Raw genomic sequence first — 14,067 nt, forward strand, 5'->3', positions numbered from 1 at the left:
TGAATTTCTATAAATCTCTGCACATCACCTAATGCCTCTACTCCTCTGACTCACCTCTACTCAGAGATCTGCTGGCTCTGGATTGTTTTCCTCTTGTCCGTTTTTCATCATCTCCCCTTCCTACCCAATAGCCCTTCCAGGCTTCCGTCTTCTCCCCAGATCCATATTTCCCCTTGTCATCTCCTTCCCCTGCAGTTAAACCCAGTGGTGTGCTTGGGGTGGGCCATGAGAAGGAGAGTAGGCCTTTACCTGGATGATGTGATAGCTCCCTTTCCTTCTCAGGCTGGCATGCAGATGGACTCAGTCCCTGTCGTGCCCAGGAAGACGCAGGACCTCTCATTAGGACCCTCCCCCACCTGGCCTCCCCGCCTGCAGGACAGCACTACCTGCACCCACATTCTGCCACGCTCATCCCTTCGTAGTGGTACTTGAGGGTGGGGACCCCCATGTCATCCTTGTAGAGGATGGAGATGGGGCTCAGTTTGGTGGGCACGCAGCAGGCCTTGCCCACCTTCATGGGGAACTTGAGATGCACCAGGGTCTGCACAATGGCGTGTTTCGTTGGGGTCACGTCGTCAGCCAGGGGGAAAAAGCAGCCGCCTTTGCACTCGTAGGCATCGTACTCCTTGGGTGCAATGATCCAGCTATCCCAGCCAATGTCCTCGAAATTCACCCGCAGGGAGGTCTTCTGACAGTGGTTGTTGGCGCCAGCACTCCTCTTCTGTCTGGCTAAGGACGACCCCGTGGCCACGACGCGGCTTGCCATGTCCTCCTCCACATCCTTGGTCTCACCTGCCTCCGTTGGGCCATTGTTGGACAACTTCTTTAGCACACTCTCCTGCTCATGGCTGATCATCTCCCTGAGCTCCAGCCTGGTCTCCTTGGTCCCATTGCTGCGGTCATTGGAGAAGACCACGAAGAAGGGCAGGTTTTTGGAGCCTGGGGGGACACTGATATCCAGCTTGTCACATCCTTTTCTGTGACTCTCCACGGTCACTTCCAGTTTATTTTTGCTCTTGGTGGAGTCTGCTCTGACCCACCGCTTCACAGCGCTGGAGACCTCAAATGTCTCCCAGCCCTCGTGCCGAATGTCCTGGGACACCAGGAAGGTCTTGGTTCCTGCAGACGTATCCCAGGTGTCTGCTCCATCCAGGACATCATAAATGACCATGTTTCCTTGCAGCTCGTGAGAGGAGTCCTCGTGACTTTGACAGGAGATGTAGAGTCGGAGCTCTGCCCTCGTGATCTGCTCATGTCTAGGAATGGAGATGTTGAAGAGCAAGACGTGTTTCTGGAAGGGGAAGTCTTCTGTGGCAGATACAGAGATGGCATCTGAAATGCAAATACACAGTGATGGACATCTGCTGGGTGGCTCTGGTTTCAGGACACCAAAGCTGAGACTCATGGCTTGAATGAAAGAGCATGCGGGATGACATTGTCAAATCTCTCTTTTGTTTCACTTAAGCTTTTAATGTAGAAGAGTATTTTGAAAGGTAGATTTAGGATCTTCCAAAGAGAAGCAGAGGCAGGAGATGCCTTGTATTGCAGTGAGCAGGCCCAGATGTTGATTGAACATCGACTATGGGCCCAGAGTTGCACTGAGAGCTTTGCATTCTAAATTTCACTTGACTCTTCACACTGACCCTGGGACGATCTAATTACTATTCAGCTCTTATAGATGTGGAAACTGGCTATAGGGTGTTTAACAGCCAAAGCGCACACATTCTGTAAAGATCCTCACTTATATAAAAAAAAAAAAACCACATGAAACAAAACAGCAACATTCACTGTCAAGTTCTGAGTGCTGATCCTGAGTGTATGATTTTAAAGGGGAGATCCTGGGGGGGAAGGTAAAATTCTAGCATTAAGACAATATTAAACATCTCTGCATCTACATAATGTAAAAATCATTCAGAATTGTAACTTCTGGGCAAAGTGAAAGTGGACGATTTTTTTAATGTTTGAGGAAAAAAATATATGAGCCTCAACTTCTTTCTCATGTCAGGCAAAAATGGGACTTGCCTGTTAGCCACACAACTGTCTCAGTTTCCTACTTCTCCTGACTGACACATGGCCATTAGCACATCTCTGTTATACCATGGCTTGGTCACAAAGAGGGAAGAAAAGTTGCATTTTGTGAGCACTTACTATGTGCCAACTGAAGAGAGACCCTATGCTGTCCTGAAAACCAGCAGGTTTTTGTGTCTCAGACTAAAGCGTCAATCCTAACTCTGCCCTTTCCTAGGCGTATGACTTTGGAAAAGTCCTGAGTCTCTCTGTGCCTCTCTTTCTCATCTGCAGAATGGGGTTCATCCTTCCTGCCTCCCAGGGTTGGTTTGAGGCTTCAACAAGATGGTGCATGGAACTTACCCAACATGGTCCCTGACTCATAGTAGATGCTCAATCAGCATTCCTGTGTCCTCCCCCGACCTTCCTCCCCACCTGTGACTGTCTCCCCCAAAGCATGTGGCCTTTTACACAGTTCTCTGTGGTCCCCTCACTGCTATTCCAGCTCCTGCAGAATGTGCCGAGCTGCTGTGACATATGAGTAATGAAGGGGTCTGTGAGTAGTGCATTAGTGACCTAACGTGCTCATCCTGTGGCATGCCTTGATAATGGCTGTGGGATGGCAGTCAGACATCTAGAAAGCAAATGTCCCCCCAGCCCTCGAGCCACACTTGGACCATCTGTAAAGTCTGTAAAGGGAAGCATAATTGGCCTCCACAGGAGTGCTGGACATAGGCAGAGATGGGATTAGATCAGAGCACTTGTTTCTGGGACATGGACAATGCTGGAAGGTGGGGACATGACTCTAAATGCTGGACTCCCTGATGGGATTTGGTGGTTAGGTCCAGCCAAAGAAGCCCAGCCTTTCTCTGAATCAGAGTTTACAGACATGACCCGTGGGCCTGGTGAGATGCTGGTAGATGGCATTAAAAAAAAAACAATAAAGGCTGTGTTTTAAAAATCAGGCAAGTTCACATAAAATCTAGATTTCTTCTTTTTCTTTTGGGCAATCAGAAAATCTGGCATAGCTGGGCATACACTGTGACCACAACAGTGTCCTTGAGACGGGCGTACACTCTGCAGGCCGGGCAGGCCTGGACTGCCGGCTGGCGCTCTGAGCAAAGCCTGTCAGGATTTACAGCGCTTCAGCCCAGGAGCAGGAAGGCCATGTGCGGCTGATTCTTTGGAGGGAGACAGCAGCAGCAGGAGACGCCTGAGCTGTGCAGACGGATAGGCCTGGGTCAGAATCCAGCTGCTTAACTACTAGGTGACCTGGGCATGTTCCTACAGCCTCTGCAAGCCTGGCTTCCCTGCTCACAAAATCATTTTACCTACATTGTGTGATTAGTGAACAGAAGCCCTAAGTCAATGTTTGTTTTCTTCTAGTCCTCCTAAATCAGGGAAATTATTTTATATTTAGAAAATAATTAAGTAGTTCTCCAACATTTAGCTCTCAGAGGAATGTATCTGAATTTTAGATATCTTTTGATCAGCGAGAAATAGACATTCTTTCAATGTTTAAAGATATACCAGCTGGTTGGAGGCTAAGCGAGTTGTCCGTTTCTAAGTGGGAAGGGACCAGTAAGAGAAGGGGAAAGAAAGGAAGGGGTAGAAGAAAGGGAGCTGGCATTCCCGAAGCTCCCACTGAGTTAAATGTGGCACTGGGTCCAGAGAAGGAGACTCTCCTAGAGCAGAGCTGTCCAGTAGAACTTCCTGCGATGATGGAAATGTTCCATGATCTGCCCTACAGGATAGACATTAGCCACACGTGACTATTGGACGCTTGAATCGAAGCTAGTGAAACTAAGGAACTAAGTTATTAATTTTATTTCATTTTAATTCCCTGAAATGGAAACTTAAAGAGTCTCCTGTGGCCCGGGGCCGCCACACTAGGCAGCACAGCTGTGGAGCACTGAGTCCCCCCGGCCCCACCCACAGTAGCCCAGGTGGAGCCAACTCTACCTTCCATGCTGAAGCTGCGAACGATGTTGGACGCCGGGGTGGACGACTTGTCTGCGGTGTATCTGTTGTACAGGTCGATCATGTACTGCGGTGGCTCTGCTCGGGTTTTGTCCTGGGAGGGGACGCCGCTCAGGTTGAGGCTGCGCAGGAAATCCACCTTCATGTTCTCCAGGAACATCCTCAGGTCGAAGGTGCCCCCTCCATGCTCACCTCCGGGCCCGCCTAGCAGGCGGTGGGCATCTCCCCCTGTCAGCGTCCGGCCCCGGCTCTCCAGAGGCTTCCCCTGCCCAGAGCAGGTCAGCAGGGAGAGCACAGGCAGAGCTACCCACAGTGCCCCGTGGCACATCTTGGGACAGTGAGCTTGCCCTGGACAGGAGACTGCCGGTGGCCACCTTGGGTTAGCGGGTGTGGGGAGGAGCCCAGGAGGAGCCGACCCGCATCGTCCTGCCGACCGCGCTGCACCAAGCACCCTGGCCAGTTCCCAGGCTCTCACCCGCCGTCCCAGTGTCCTCCACTTGTTCTTATCTGGCCCGCAATGCGAAGCTCCAACCTCTTATCTAAGGGAGCTCTCCGTTAATGAAGGCTCTATAAACATCTGACAAACACGCAGGGCTTGTGGGAAGGACACGGCCTGCTGCAAAGAATCCGAATTTCTCCGTGGGGTTATCGCCCCTTAATTAGGATTCTTTCTCATTTCCTTGTCAGCTCTGTTCAAAAGAACCTCAAGACGGGGTGACATATGCTCCATCTCCTGGAGCACAGAAACAAAGAATCCAGGAAACAATCATGACCCAAAAGTCCTCCAAATATAGAAACAACACAAAACCCCCAGAGGATCCTGCAGACCCGGGCTGGAGTGGGTGGTGGGGTGGGGGCCGCAGCAGGGTGTGTAAGAGGCCTTCTCGCTGTGGGCTCAGGACCTGCAGGTGTGGCTCCCGTGCTCTGTGTCTGGGTCTCTCACCTGTCAAGAGAGTTCCCGGCCATTAGAGATCACAGGTGAAATGTGGTACATGATTCAGTGAGCTGGCAAAGAGCAGGTGAAGGTTCAAATTCCAGCTCCCTCACTATTCCCTGCAGTGGGCTCTGGAGCAAGTAAGTCACTTCTGGTGCAGAAGAGAGTTGTGAGGATTTAGATAATTACGTGCTTGGTGCCATGGCAGTCACTGCAAGCCCTGGTCAATTGGCTGGCTGCATTCTGGCTGCCGCTTCTCCATGCCAGGTCTGACTGAGCTGGGAGCTGAGGAGGAGGCCCTATGTATCCCAGCCTGCTTACTACGGACTCCACAGGGACCCCAAAAGAGCTGTGTCACTGGTCTTCGGGGGAGTCTTTGCTCATGTCAGAGGGGTGGATGCCTAGGCCACCTTCCTCCATGCAATCTGGGAGACAAAGCAGCGGGAGAGGAGCTCTGAGGCCAGTACATGCCTTGGCCTGAGAACAGGACACAGTAGGGTCCTGTGAGGCCCCAGAACCTGTGTTATTTTAAGAGCATCATGCCCACACTCAGCCTCTATCCTTTTCCATCATGTGTGATTTTGAACAAGGCAAAGAATGAGCACAGTTAAAAATACCTGGGGGTCTGCTCTGAAGAGGATTGGAACATGAAGTTTTTCCACGCTGGTGGTGCTCCTGGGGAGGGTGGCAGTGAGCTGAGCGCGCTCAGGAGATGTAGGAGGGGCCACGGCAGGCTGAGGTCAGAGATCCCAGTGTACGCCCAGCTTTTCTCCCACTACTAGTGGAGGCAGGGTGACACAAGGAGGCCCCTAGTAGCCAGGCCTGGACAGAACTTGCTGTCCCCATCTTTGGGGACACTGCCAAGGGAGAATGGATGGGAAGGGTATGGCTTCAGAAGTGCTGTTTGGAAAGGGGGCAGGAAGCACGTTGGGCATTGAGCCAGCTCAGTGCAAGAACTCTTGTGCTGATGAAGGGGTGCAAGGTCCGGGAAGTGGAGCTGCAGCTGTGCAGTGGGAGGGATCTGGGCGGAGCCGGAGAGCAAAGCAGGATCCCCAGCTCCAGGCCCTGGAGGCAGCCAGAAATCTGTCACACTCCAGACGGAGCCAAGGGATGCATGGGGGTGGCCTGAATGTGCTCAGGAAAGCTCAAGGGGCTGCTACCTGACGTTTCCTTAAAAACATGACAGATTTTCTTTTCTGATTGTAATAGTAGTGTGTGGTGCAGATAATTTGGAAAAAGCAAACCATTATAAAGAAGGAAATTAAAAATAAACTATACTCTCTCTGTCTGGTGATGCCCACAGTTAATATTTTCAGATAGATGCAGTTCCACAGTCCCTATTAAACACCTTGTGGCCAGGAGTGTTTTGCGATTCAGAAAGCTTCAGAGTTTGGAAATTTGGTATGGCAAGTGTGCTGTAATGTCTCCTGTGGGGCTGGGGATAATGCCCTGTAACCAAACACATTAATATTTCTGCAGTGAAACAAAGAAACAAGCCCACATATCCATTCAGATTAAGTTCGGCCATGAAAGAAGTTAAAAGGAACTTCAGGTTTTCTGATAGTTTCGGGTTTGGGAATCTCAGATAAAGAACTGTGGGTCTGTCTCCATGTGGGGTCACCTATCCGGCCTTGGAACCTGCACACTAACAAGGCTTGGAGGCACTGGTCACACATCATAAGACTGATGTGGGTGGCACTCCCAGCACTGTGCAATGCAACATGCCTGTGAATTTCTGGAATTATCTGCCCCACACATTCAGAGTATCAATATGTCTGCATCTCCTTTATTGTTTTTAAATATTTGCATGAGGGCTCAGATCCATATTATCGAAAAGTCTAGTTTATTTCTCTCAGGGCATCTCTTTCCTGAATTGTCAAATTGCACTGCAGTTTTATTTAGTCCAAAGGAGATGAAGGTGGGATGGCGTCAGTCCAGCTTCTTACTGCTGGAAGCAGGGAGGGAGGAAGGGATCCCAGCAGATTTCCCCTGCTGTTGCTTCTTAGTGACACTGGCTTTGCTGTTAGGGACGGGTCACACACATCTAACAGCTGTTTGTGCACAGCTGCTGGGATGCCGTGTCGGTCCAGGTTTCTGCCCAGGTCTCCACGATGTCACCCTTTGGGCACCAAGGTATCAGCTTTCTTAGGCACAATCCCAGGCTTACCTGTTCTCCAGAAGGCACGTCCTTGCGGCAGGTGGCTGGATCGAGAGAAGAGGCCAGCTGTGGTCACATTCTGATCCCATTCTACCCTCTCTTACAAAACTCTGGGTTTTTATGGGGAGCCTGGGTCACAGCCCAGACTCCCACTTTACTCAAAGTGGTGTGATTTCAGAGACCTTGTTACCTTTCTGTATAAATGGGCCTTGGTCTATCTGGATAGATTTTCTTAACTTTGGGTCTTAGGGAACAAGGTTCGGGTCTTGTTCTCTCTGTTCCAGAAGATGTGGGGGTCCTCATACAAAAGGACGCCTCTCCTGCCACCAGCTTTTCATTACTGGGACTTCACGGAAAGGCTACCTTAATTGAACCACAAAATATCATATTCACCTTCTTCTCCCCCAAATTGTGTACCATATGACCCAGCAATTCCATTTATATGTATTGAATACATCCCCAAAATAATTGAAAGCAGAGTCTCAAAGAGATATTTGTATGTCCATGTTCATAGCAGCATTATTTACAATAACCAAGAGGGTAGAAGCAACCCTGGTGTTTATTGATGGATGACTGGATAAACAAAATGTGATATATATATATATATCATTTCCCCAAAAATAAGACCTAGCCAGACAATCAGCTCTAATGCGTCTTTTGGAACAAAAATAAATATGAAGCCCGGTCTTATATAAGACCCGGTATATTATATTATATTATATTATATTATATTATATTATATTATATTATATTATATTATATTATATTATATTATATTATATTAATCTGGTCTTATATTATAGTAAAATAAGACTGGGTCTTATATTAAGTTTTGTTCCAAAAGATGCATTAGAGCTGATTGTCCGGCTAGGTCTTATTATTGGGGAAACACGGTATCTATCTATCTAGATAGATAGATAGATAGATAGATAGATAGATAGATAGATAGATAGATAGATAGATAGATACATAGATAGATAGATACATAGATAGATAGATAAATATAGAAATATTTCAGCCTTAAAAACGAAGGAAATTCTGGCACATGCCACAACATGGATGATTCTTGAAGACACGCTAAATGAAATAAGCCAGTCACAAAGGGACAAATATTGTATGATTCCACTTATATGAGGTACATAGAGAAGTCAAATGCGTAGACACAGAAAGTAGGATGGTTGTTACCAGGGGTTGAGGGGAAGGAGGAATGAGGCGTTATTGATAAATGGGTACAAAGTTCTAGTTTTGTAAGGTGAAAAGTTCTGGCGATGGATGGTGGTGATGGTTACATAGCTTTGTGAATGTACTAAATGCCACTGAACTGTACGCTTAAAATGGTGAATTCTGTTATGTATTTTACTACAATTAAAAAAAATTAAATGTATCATATAGAGTTCCTTTTGTTGCAAGTTAGAGCAAAGCAGAATCCAAACAGGCTTCAGAAAAATGGATTATGGCTAATAATGAAAGCTGACAACTTCAGCAAATGTTTGGCTTTAACACAGCCTGGTCCAGAGTACAAGCAATGTTGGAGTGATATCTTCTCCACTTTCAGAGCTGCCTTCCACTGTGTGGTCTTCACACTCCATCTGTGTCTTGGCCAGAAAGCTACAACAGGTCTGTATGCAGTGGAGGAGGGGCAAAAGCCTCTGTTCCAGGAAGTCCCAATTAGTCTCATGGTATGTCCTTGGTTCTCATTGGACCATCTGCTTATATGCCAGCCAATGACAGTGGCCAGGGGAATGCAATGGCTTGGTTGGGTTAGCTGGGGGTGATGTCGCTGGCAGCAGCATAAGAGTCAAATTGGGATGAATCCTCAGAGGGATTCAGATCTGGTTACCAGAAGGTGATGCCACTGAAGGATTGTGCAAGTATCCTCCCATGCCAAGAAAAAATTTTCATATGCTTCGTTTTTAATGACTGAACAATATCCAACCATATGGATATATCCTAATGTATTCAACATTTATCAACTATAGGACAATGAGACGATCTATTAAGATAATGTTGCAAGGCACATTGTTATAATCTATATTTTATATTATTTTCTTAAGACAGTTCATCAGAAGTCAAAGTATATGTAAACATTTTCAAAGCTTTTGGTAAACATTGCAAAGTTGTTTTCCAGAAACTTTATTTTTAATTGGGGAATATTGGGAAACAATGTTTTTCCAGGATGTCAAGTGGTTGTTTTTCAATCTAGCTGTGGAGGGTGCAGCTCAGCTGGCAACCTTGTTAAAGGCTCATGCTCTAACCAACTGAGCCATTGGGCCGCCCCCAGAAATGCTTTTTTAATATTCTCTCCCATTAGCAGAGCCTGAGAACATGTGTTTTACCACCCCCTCACCAGTAGTTCTCTCTAGTCTTTAGTCATTTGATGAGCAAAAATGTGTTAATTTGCATTGCCAACTGAGCTGGACTAATTTCCCCCACGTCTGGATGAGCCACGCCACAATGTCTGGCCTTCAGCCTTCCTGAAAGTACTGAAGGTACATGGCAGCCTTCTCACGTCAGCTAGTCCAGGGCTGTGCTCAGGTGTTGTATGTGGTGGCATGCTGTGTGTCTGGGTGGAGCACCAGAGGGACCCACAGATGCCTGGGTGTTCCTCAGGAACACTGAATGCCTTTAGCACAGAGCCTGGCACACGCTAAGCACTCCACAAGTTGTCATTATTGCACTTGTCAGTATGAAGTCGGATCTTTCTATCACTTTCTCTCTCTCATTCCTGGGGAAGCTCTGTCCTTCCTTCTGCAGAGACCCTGCTTAGGCTTTGCTCTCGGTTAGGAATACCTCATGCTCCTGCCCGCTGCCCTCTACCTGGTCCAATCCTGCCTGTCCTACAGTGCCTACGTGGGACTCCCATCCACCAGCTTGTGTGTTTTAAGCAACAGCACTTGTTGGATTTGTCTGATAAGCACTACACAGGGCCCTGGGACTGCTGTCTGCTGTTGACTTGAGGTGGCACACACTTCCTGCAATTTGACGTGCCCATGAGCCAGTCCTGTGTTCACAGCAGAGCTGAGGTCCCTCCCGGGTAGGCCGCTGGTTCATCTCCGCATAGGTCCTTGAACACCTTGGGGCGCTCCACACCGTATGTTGGTCAGGCCAGCTCAACCTGTCCCCATCTATACTTGATGCTCAGACAGTTAGGCATTACTGTGCTGTGGTGATTTTTAATCAGAGATTCAGTAGCCTCATCTCCTCCCAGGACTTGTGAATTACAGAAACAGACTCATCACAGGCAGCTGCAATGGGAGAAGTATAACTCAATGATGAAGAGCGGCAGATCGGCCTCATCTATGTGTTTCAAGGATTGCTGAAGCTCATACATAGAGCAGACATTGACCTCCGCCTTTACTTATGGAGGTCGGACAAGATCGGCTGGAATTTCTGTGATATGGCAGCCTCCAAGGGGTCAGGAACCACTTGCGTCCCAGGAGGCACGACTACAAGGAGCCCCGACCCTCTATGAGCTTCTCAAACTCCATACTCACCCACATATCGCTCAGAGGAATGAAAACTGGACCTACCTTGAGGCTGTAAGGAGAGCATGAGTCAGGCAGAGCAGAGGGGAGATCACTTTCTAGCTCTGGCCTAGTCTTCCTGATGTTGCTTCCCTTTGGCAGCCAATGTAAACTCCCTGTCTCGGGACTGCGCCCAGGTACTTAGCACACTCATTACAACGGTGGTTCATAAAGTGTGGTCGCTGGACAGCACTGGCAGCATCAATGTCTGGGAAGTGATTAGAAATGCAAGTCTTGGCCTGAGTCAGAACCTCTAGGGGCAAGGCCCATCAACCTGGTGAAGCCCTCCAGGTGACGCTGACGCATGTTCAACTTTGCACATTGGTTTTGATAAAACAGGAAATTCATATGCGCCTGTCAAGGAATAAAGTATGTAGATATTGCCTAGCATGGTATTTGGCACATAACAGATGATAAATAATTGAATAAATAAAAACAAGTCTGTGCTTCTGCTCACCCACCCCTTGCTCATACAAACAGAACTTCTAGGAGAGACTGGAGGAATTTAGGATGGGATTAAACCTGAGTGAGAAGGGAAAGTGGACCACAGCGTGAATGAGCATCATTAGCTCAGGGAGAAGAGTGAAGGGAATGGAAATCTCAGTATCACTTTATCAGTGAAGGATTTTATGTGTGGTAAAAGGAAACAGCCTTGAACTGTAACCTGAATGTTTCGGTGCACAGTTTACATCAGAGCTGGCAAGCTGGCTCTTCTCTCTTGGTTTTCCCACTGCATGCCCCTCTAACCCTCCTTGGCAGGTGGTGCCATCAAAACCATTTTGCGTATGCTGGTACTAGCACTGTGTTTATGCTACCAGCCAAGTCCAGCTCTTCCATCCCGGTGGAGTCATCTCTGTTCCTCTTTCTCTGGAGTCCCTTTCTTACACCCTCCCTCCTCCACCCCAGCATGGCCTTGTCTCCGTCCTGGCCACAGAAGACGCATTACTGATAGGTTACAGCTCTGATGGCATTTTATGAGTAAATCAGACATACGAAGAAACCTGTTGGGACACCGCAGGTAAGGCACCTGGTAGTACCTGGATGCAGTCTCCTCCCTTGTTCAGCAAAAGAGTTTTATCAGTTTTCCAAAGTTTCCTCCCAGCCTTAAATTTTCAAGCCTCAGTTGCACTGTTTATATTTGTCACATGAAGTAATCTATAAGGCCCTAGGCTTTCAGAGGATGTGTGACTTCAGGAGTAGGACCCGGTGGCAGGCCTCCACACTGCTCCCATCAGACTAACACAGACTCATGGATCCATGCGCATCTGGGCTGGTAATGGAACCTCTTGCTCTTAGGACAGTGTGATGTTAGTATTTTGGTTTTAAGAGGAAAAGAAGTTGTCTCATATGGCATATATTTCGTTTTAAACCTTGCTTTATTGTGAGGTCACTCAGTGCCTTTGGGAGTAGGCCAATGGGAGTGGGGTCATGGGCCAGGAAGCTGAGGGGCAGTGCCAGCCACATGGTCTTGAATCAGTCAGCCTTGGGCATCAAAGTTGATAAGACATGGATGGCCATATTACTTACCCGTTCTGAGCCTGTTTTTCTGAGGCACCAACTGGGTAGTAAGTTGCAAGGTTGTTGTGACGCTGAACGAGAAGCCACATCTAAACGGCATGGTGCTCTATCAATATAAGGGGTCATCGATGACACCAGCTCCTTCCACCAAATTCCAGAGTCATCACCACCAAGTACCATCCCAGTCCAAGCTCGAAGCTCCTGCCCATGGCTGGACGCAGGGGTGACCCTCTCAGCCTGCTTCCTCCACCCCCAAAATCCAGAAATGAAACAGAGGAGTTCTAGGCTTTTAGGGTGACTCAGAAGATCTCCCAGAAACTGAAAATGCCAGAAAAATAAGATAGAACTATTATAGGACACCCCATTTACATCAAGAAATGGAAAAGGAGTAGTTTGATGAGAGAAAATTGAAGGGGAGAAAGAAAAACAAGGAATCTGGTATTGAGAAAAAAAGGCATTGGGAGCCTTATCAAGCCCCCATATATTTTATGACTACTTATTTTGTGATTAACTCATATCCTGTCATCTTCCAAAAAGGATTACACATGACAGACCAAGCACTAAGTCTGCAGATCCATTTGAGATATCCCAGCCATCCACAACAACTTGAAAGGAATCACTGAGTCCCAGTACAATTCCTGCGGATAAAGTAACACCTCCCTCTCCTCACCTGATCTCTGCCAAGAGTCAGGGCCATGTGCCCAGGGCAGCTGTTCACACACATGTGCCAGGACCATTTAGAGCACCTCCAAGGAAATGCTCAGCAGACGCTACTGGGCTCCACTCAGGGACCCTCAGACCCCCCTACCTATCTGTTCTAGGCAATCTCTCACTAGTTGCTTTGTCGCCAGTAGTTGTCACTGCAGCCTTCTTCAGAGGCTGCTTGGGCTTCTGGAGCTCCCATGGCTGCCTGCGCAGAGGTCCAGAGACCTGAGCATTTCCATCCCTCCCCGCCCAGCCCCACCCGCCTGGCAGCAGCCTGGAGAAACGTCTGAACATCCAGCTCCCTTGTCAAGGCTGGACTGACTAACCCTGAGGTATATTTAAGCTCCAGAGCTTTCCACAGGTCCAGGTGAGCCTGGGATGCTTAGTTTCTTGCCCTCCAGTCCTGCTTTATCTCCTCTGTACCTGTTTCTCCTGGAAGCAATTCCTCATAAGTCCCTTGTGCAGGAACCCTGGTCTCCGGAGCCCAACCTAAGACAGACTTCTTGGGCTTCTTTTCTCCTTCTAAGTCCCCTCCTGGAGGACTGCTCATGGCTTCCCAATCTCCTCCAAGTAAGACTTGGTGCCTTGTCATTGTCTCAGATGTCTGTCAAAGGACTATTAGACATCCGCCCCAAATTGTACCCAGATTCTTGTTCAGAAATTCTGGTTAATTGGCTTCGGGCAATACATCCTGTAGGGTGATGCCAAATCAGAGGTAATGGAGCCATTTGGGAGAGGTTATTTTGGGACAGGCCACTGGCAAGGAAGCAGGGTGGTCCTTCTACAAACACACACAGGGAGAAGTAGACATTCCATTCCCTCAGGAACCCCTACACCTCGGGAGAGACGCCTGACTGCTTCTGTTGAATCCCCTGCTTGAACTTCCCCAAGTGAAAGGTCTGTGACCAGGCAACTATAGACGTTCGTTCAATGTCTCAGACTGCTCCCATCATTTACTGTCCCCTCTGAGGCTAAGACTGTGAAAAAGACCTGTAAGGCTACTGGGCTGCCGGGGCCAAGTCCCGCCTGGACGAGTCCAGGGTGGGAGCTGTGGACTGGAGTGGGTGGGCAGGATCCTGGAAGGCACAGGAGCAGTCAGTTTCTGGAGCTTGGGACAGAGAGAGAGAGAGTGGAGATGGCCTAGCGGGGGATTCAGCTGATTCTAAAAGAAGGCTGTGTCCCCAGCAACCACCCAGATGTCATGCTTACGGATGGAGAGCCATCGATATTTTGGAATGGGT

General features: G+C 48.3%; 1 protein-coding gene across 1 annotated transcript; it reads right to left on the reverse strand.

Annotated features, from left to right (window-relative positions):
• Positions 1-382: 382 nt before the first annotated feature.
• Positions 383-4,315, reverse strand: GDF2 (growth differentiation factor 2; the record flags this gene model as incomplete). Its single annotated transcript, XM_081073589.1, has 2 exons — positions 383-1,332; positions 3,970-4,315. The coding sequence occupies 2 exons, from the start codon at positions 4,313-4,315 to the stop codon at positions 383-385; spliced, it is 1,296 nt and encodes a 431-aa protein (XP_080929715.1).
• Positions 4,316-14,067: the final 9,752 nt, after the last annotated feature.

This window comes from Rhinolophus hipposideros (assembly GCF_964194185.1).
Source record: "Rhinolophus hipposideros genome assembly, chromosome: 15".
In the NCBI taxonomy this organism is placed as follows: Eukaryota; Metazoa; Chordata; class Mammalia; order Chiroptera; family Rhinolophidae; genus Rhinolophus; species Rhinolophus hipposideros.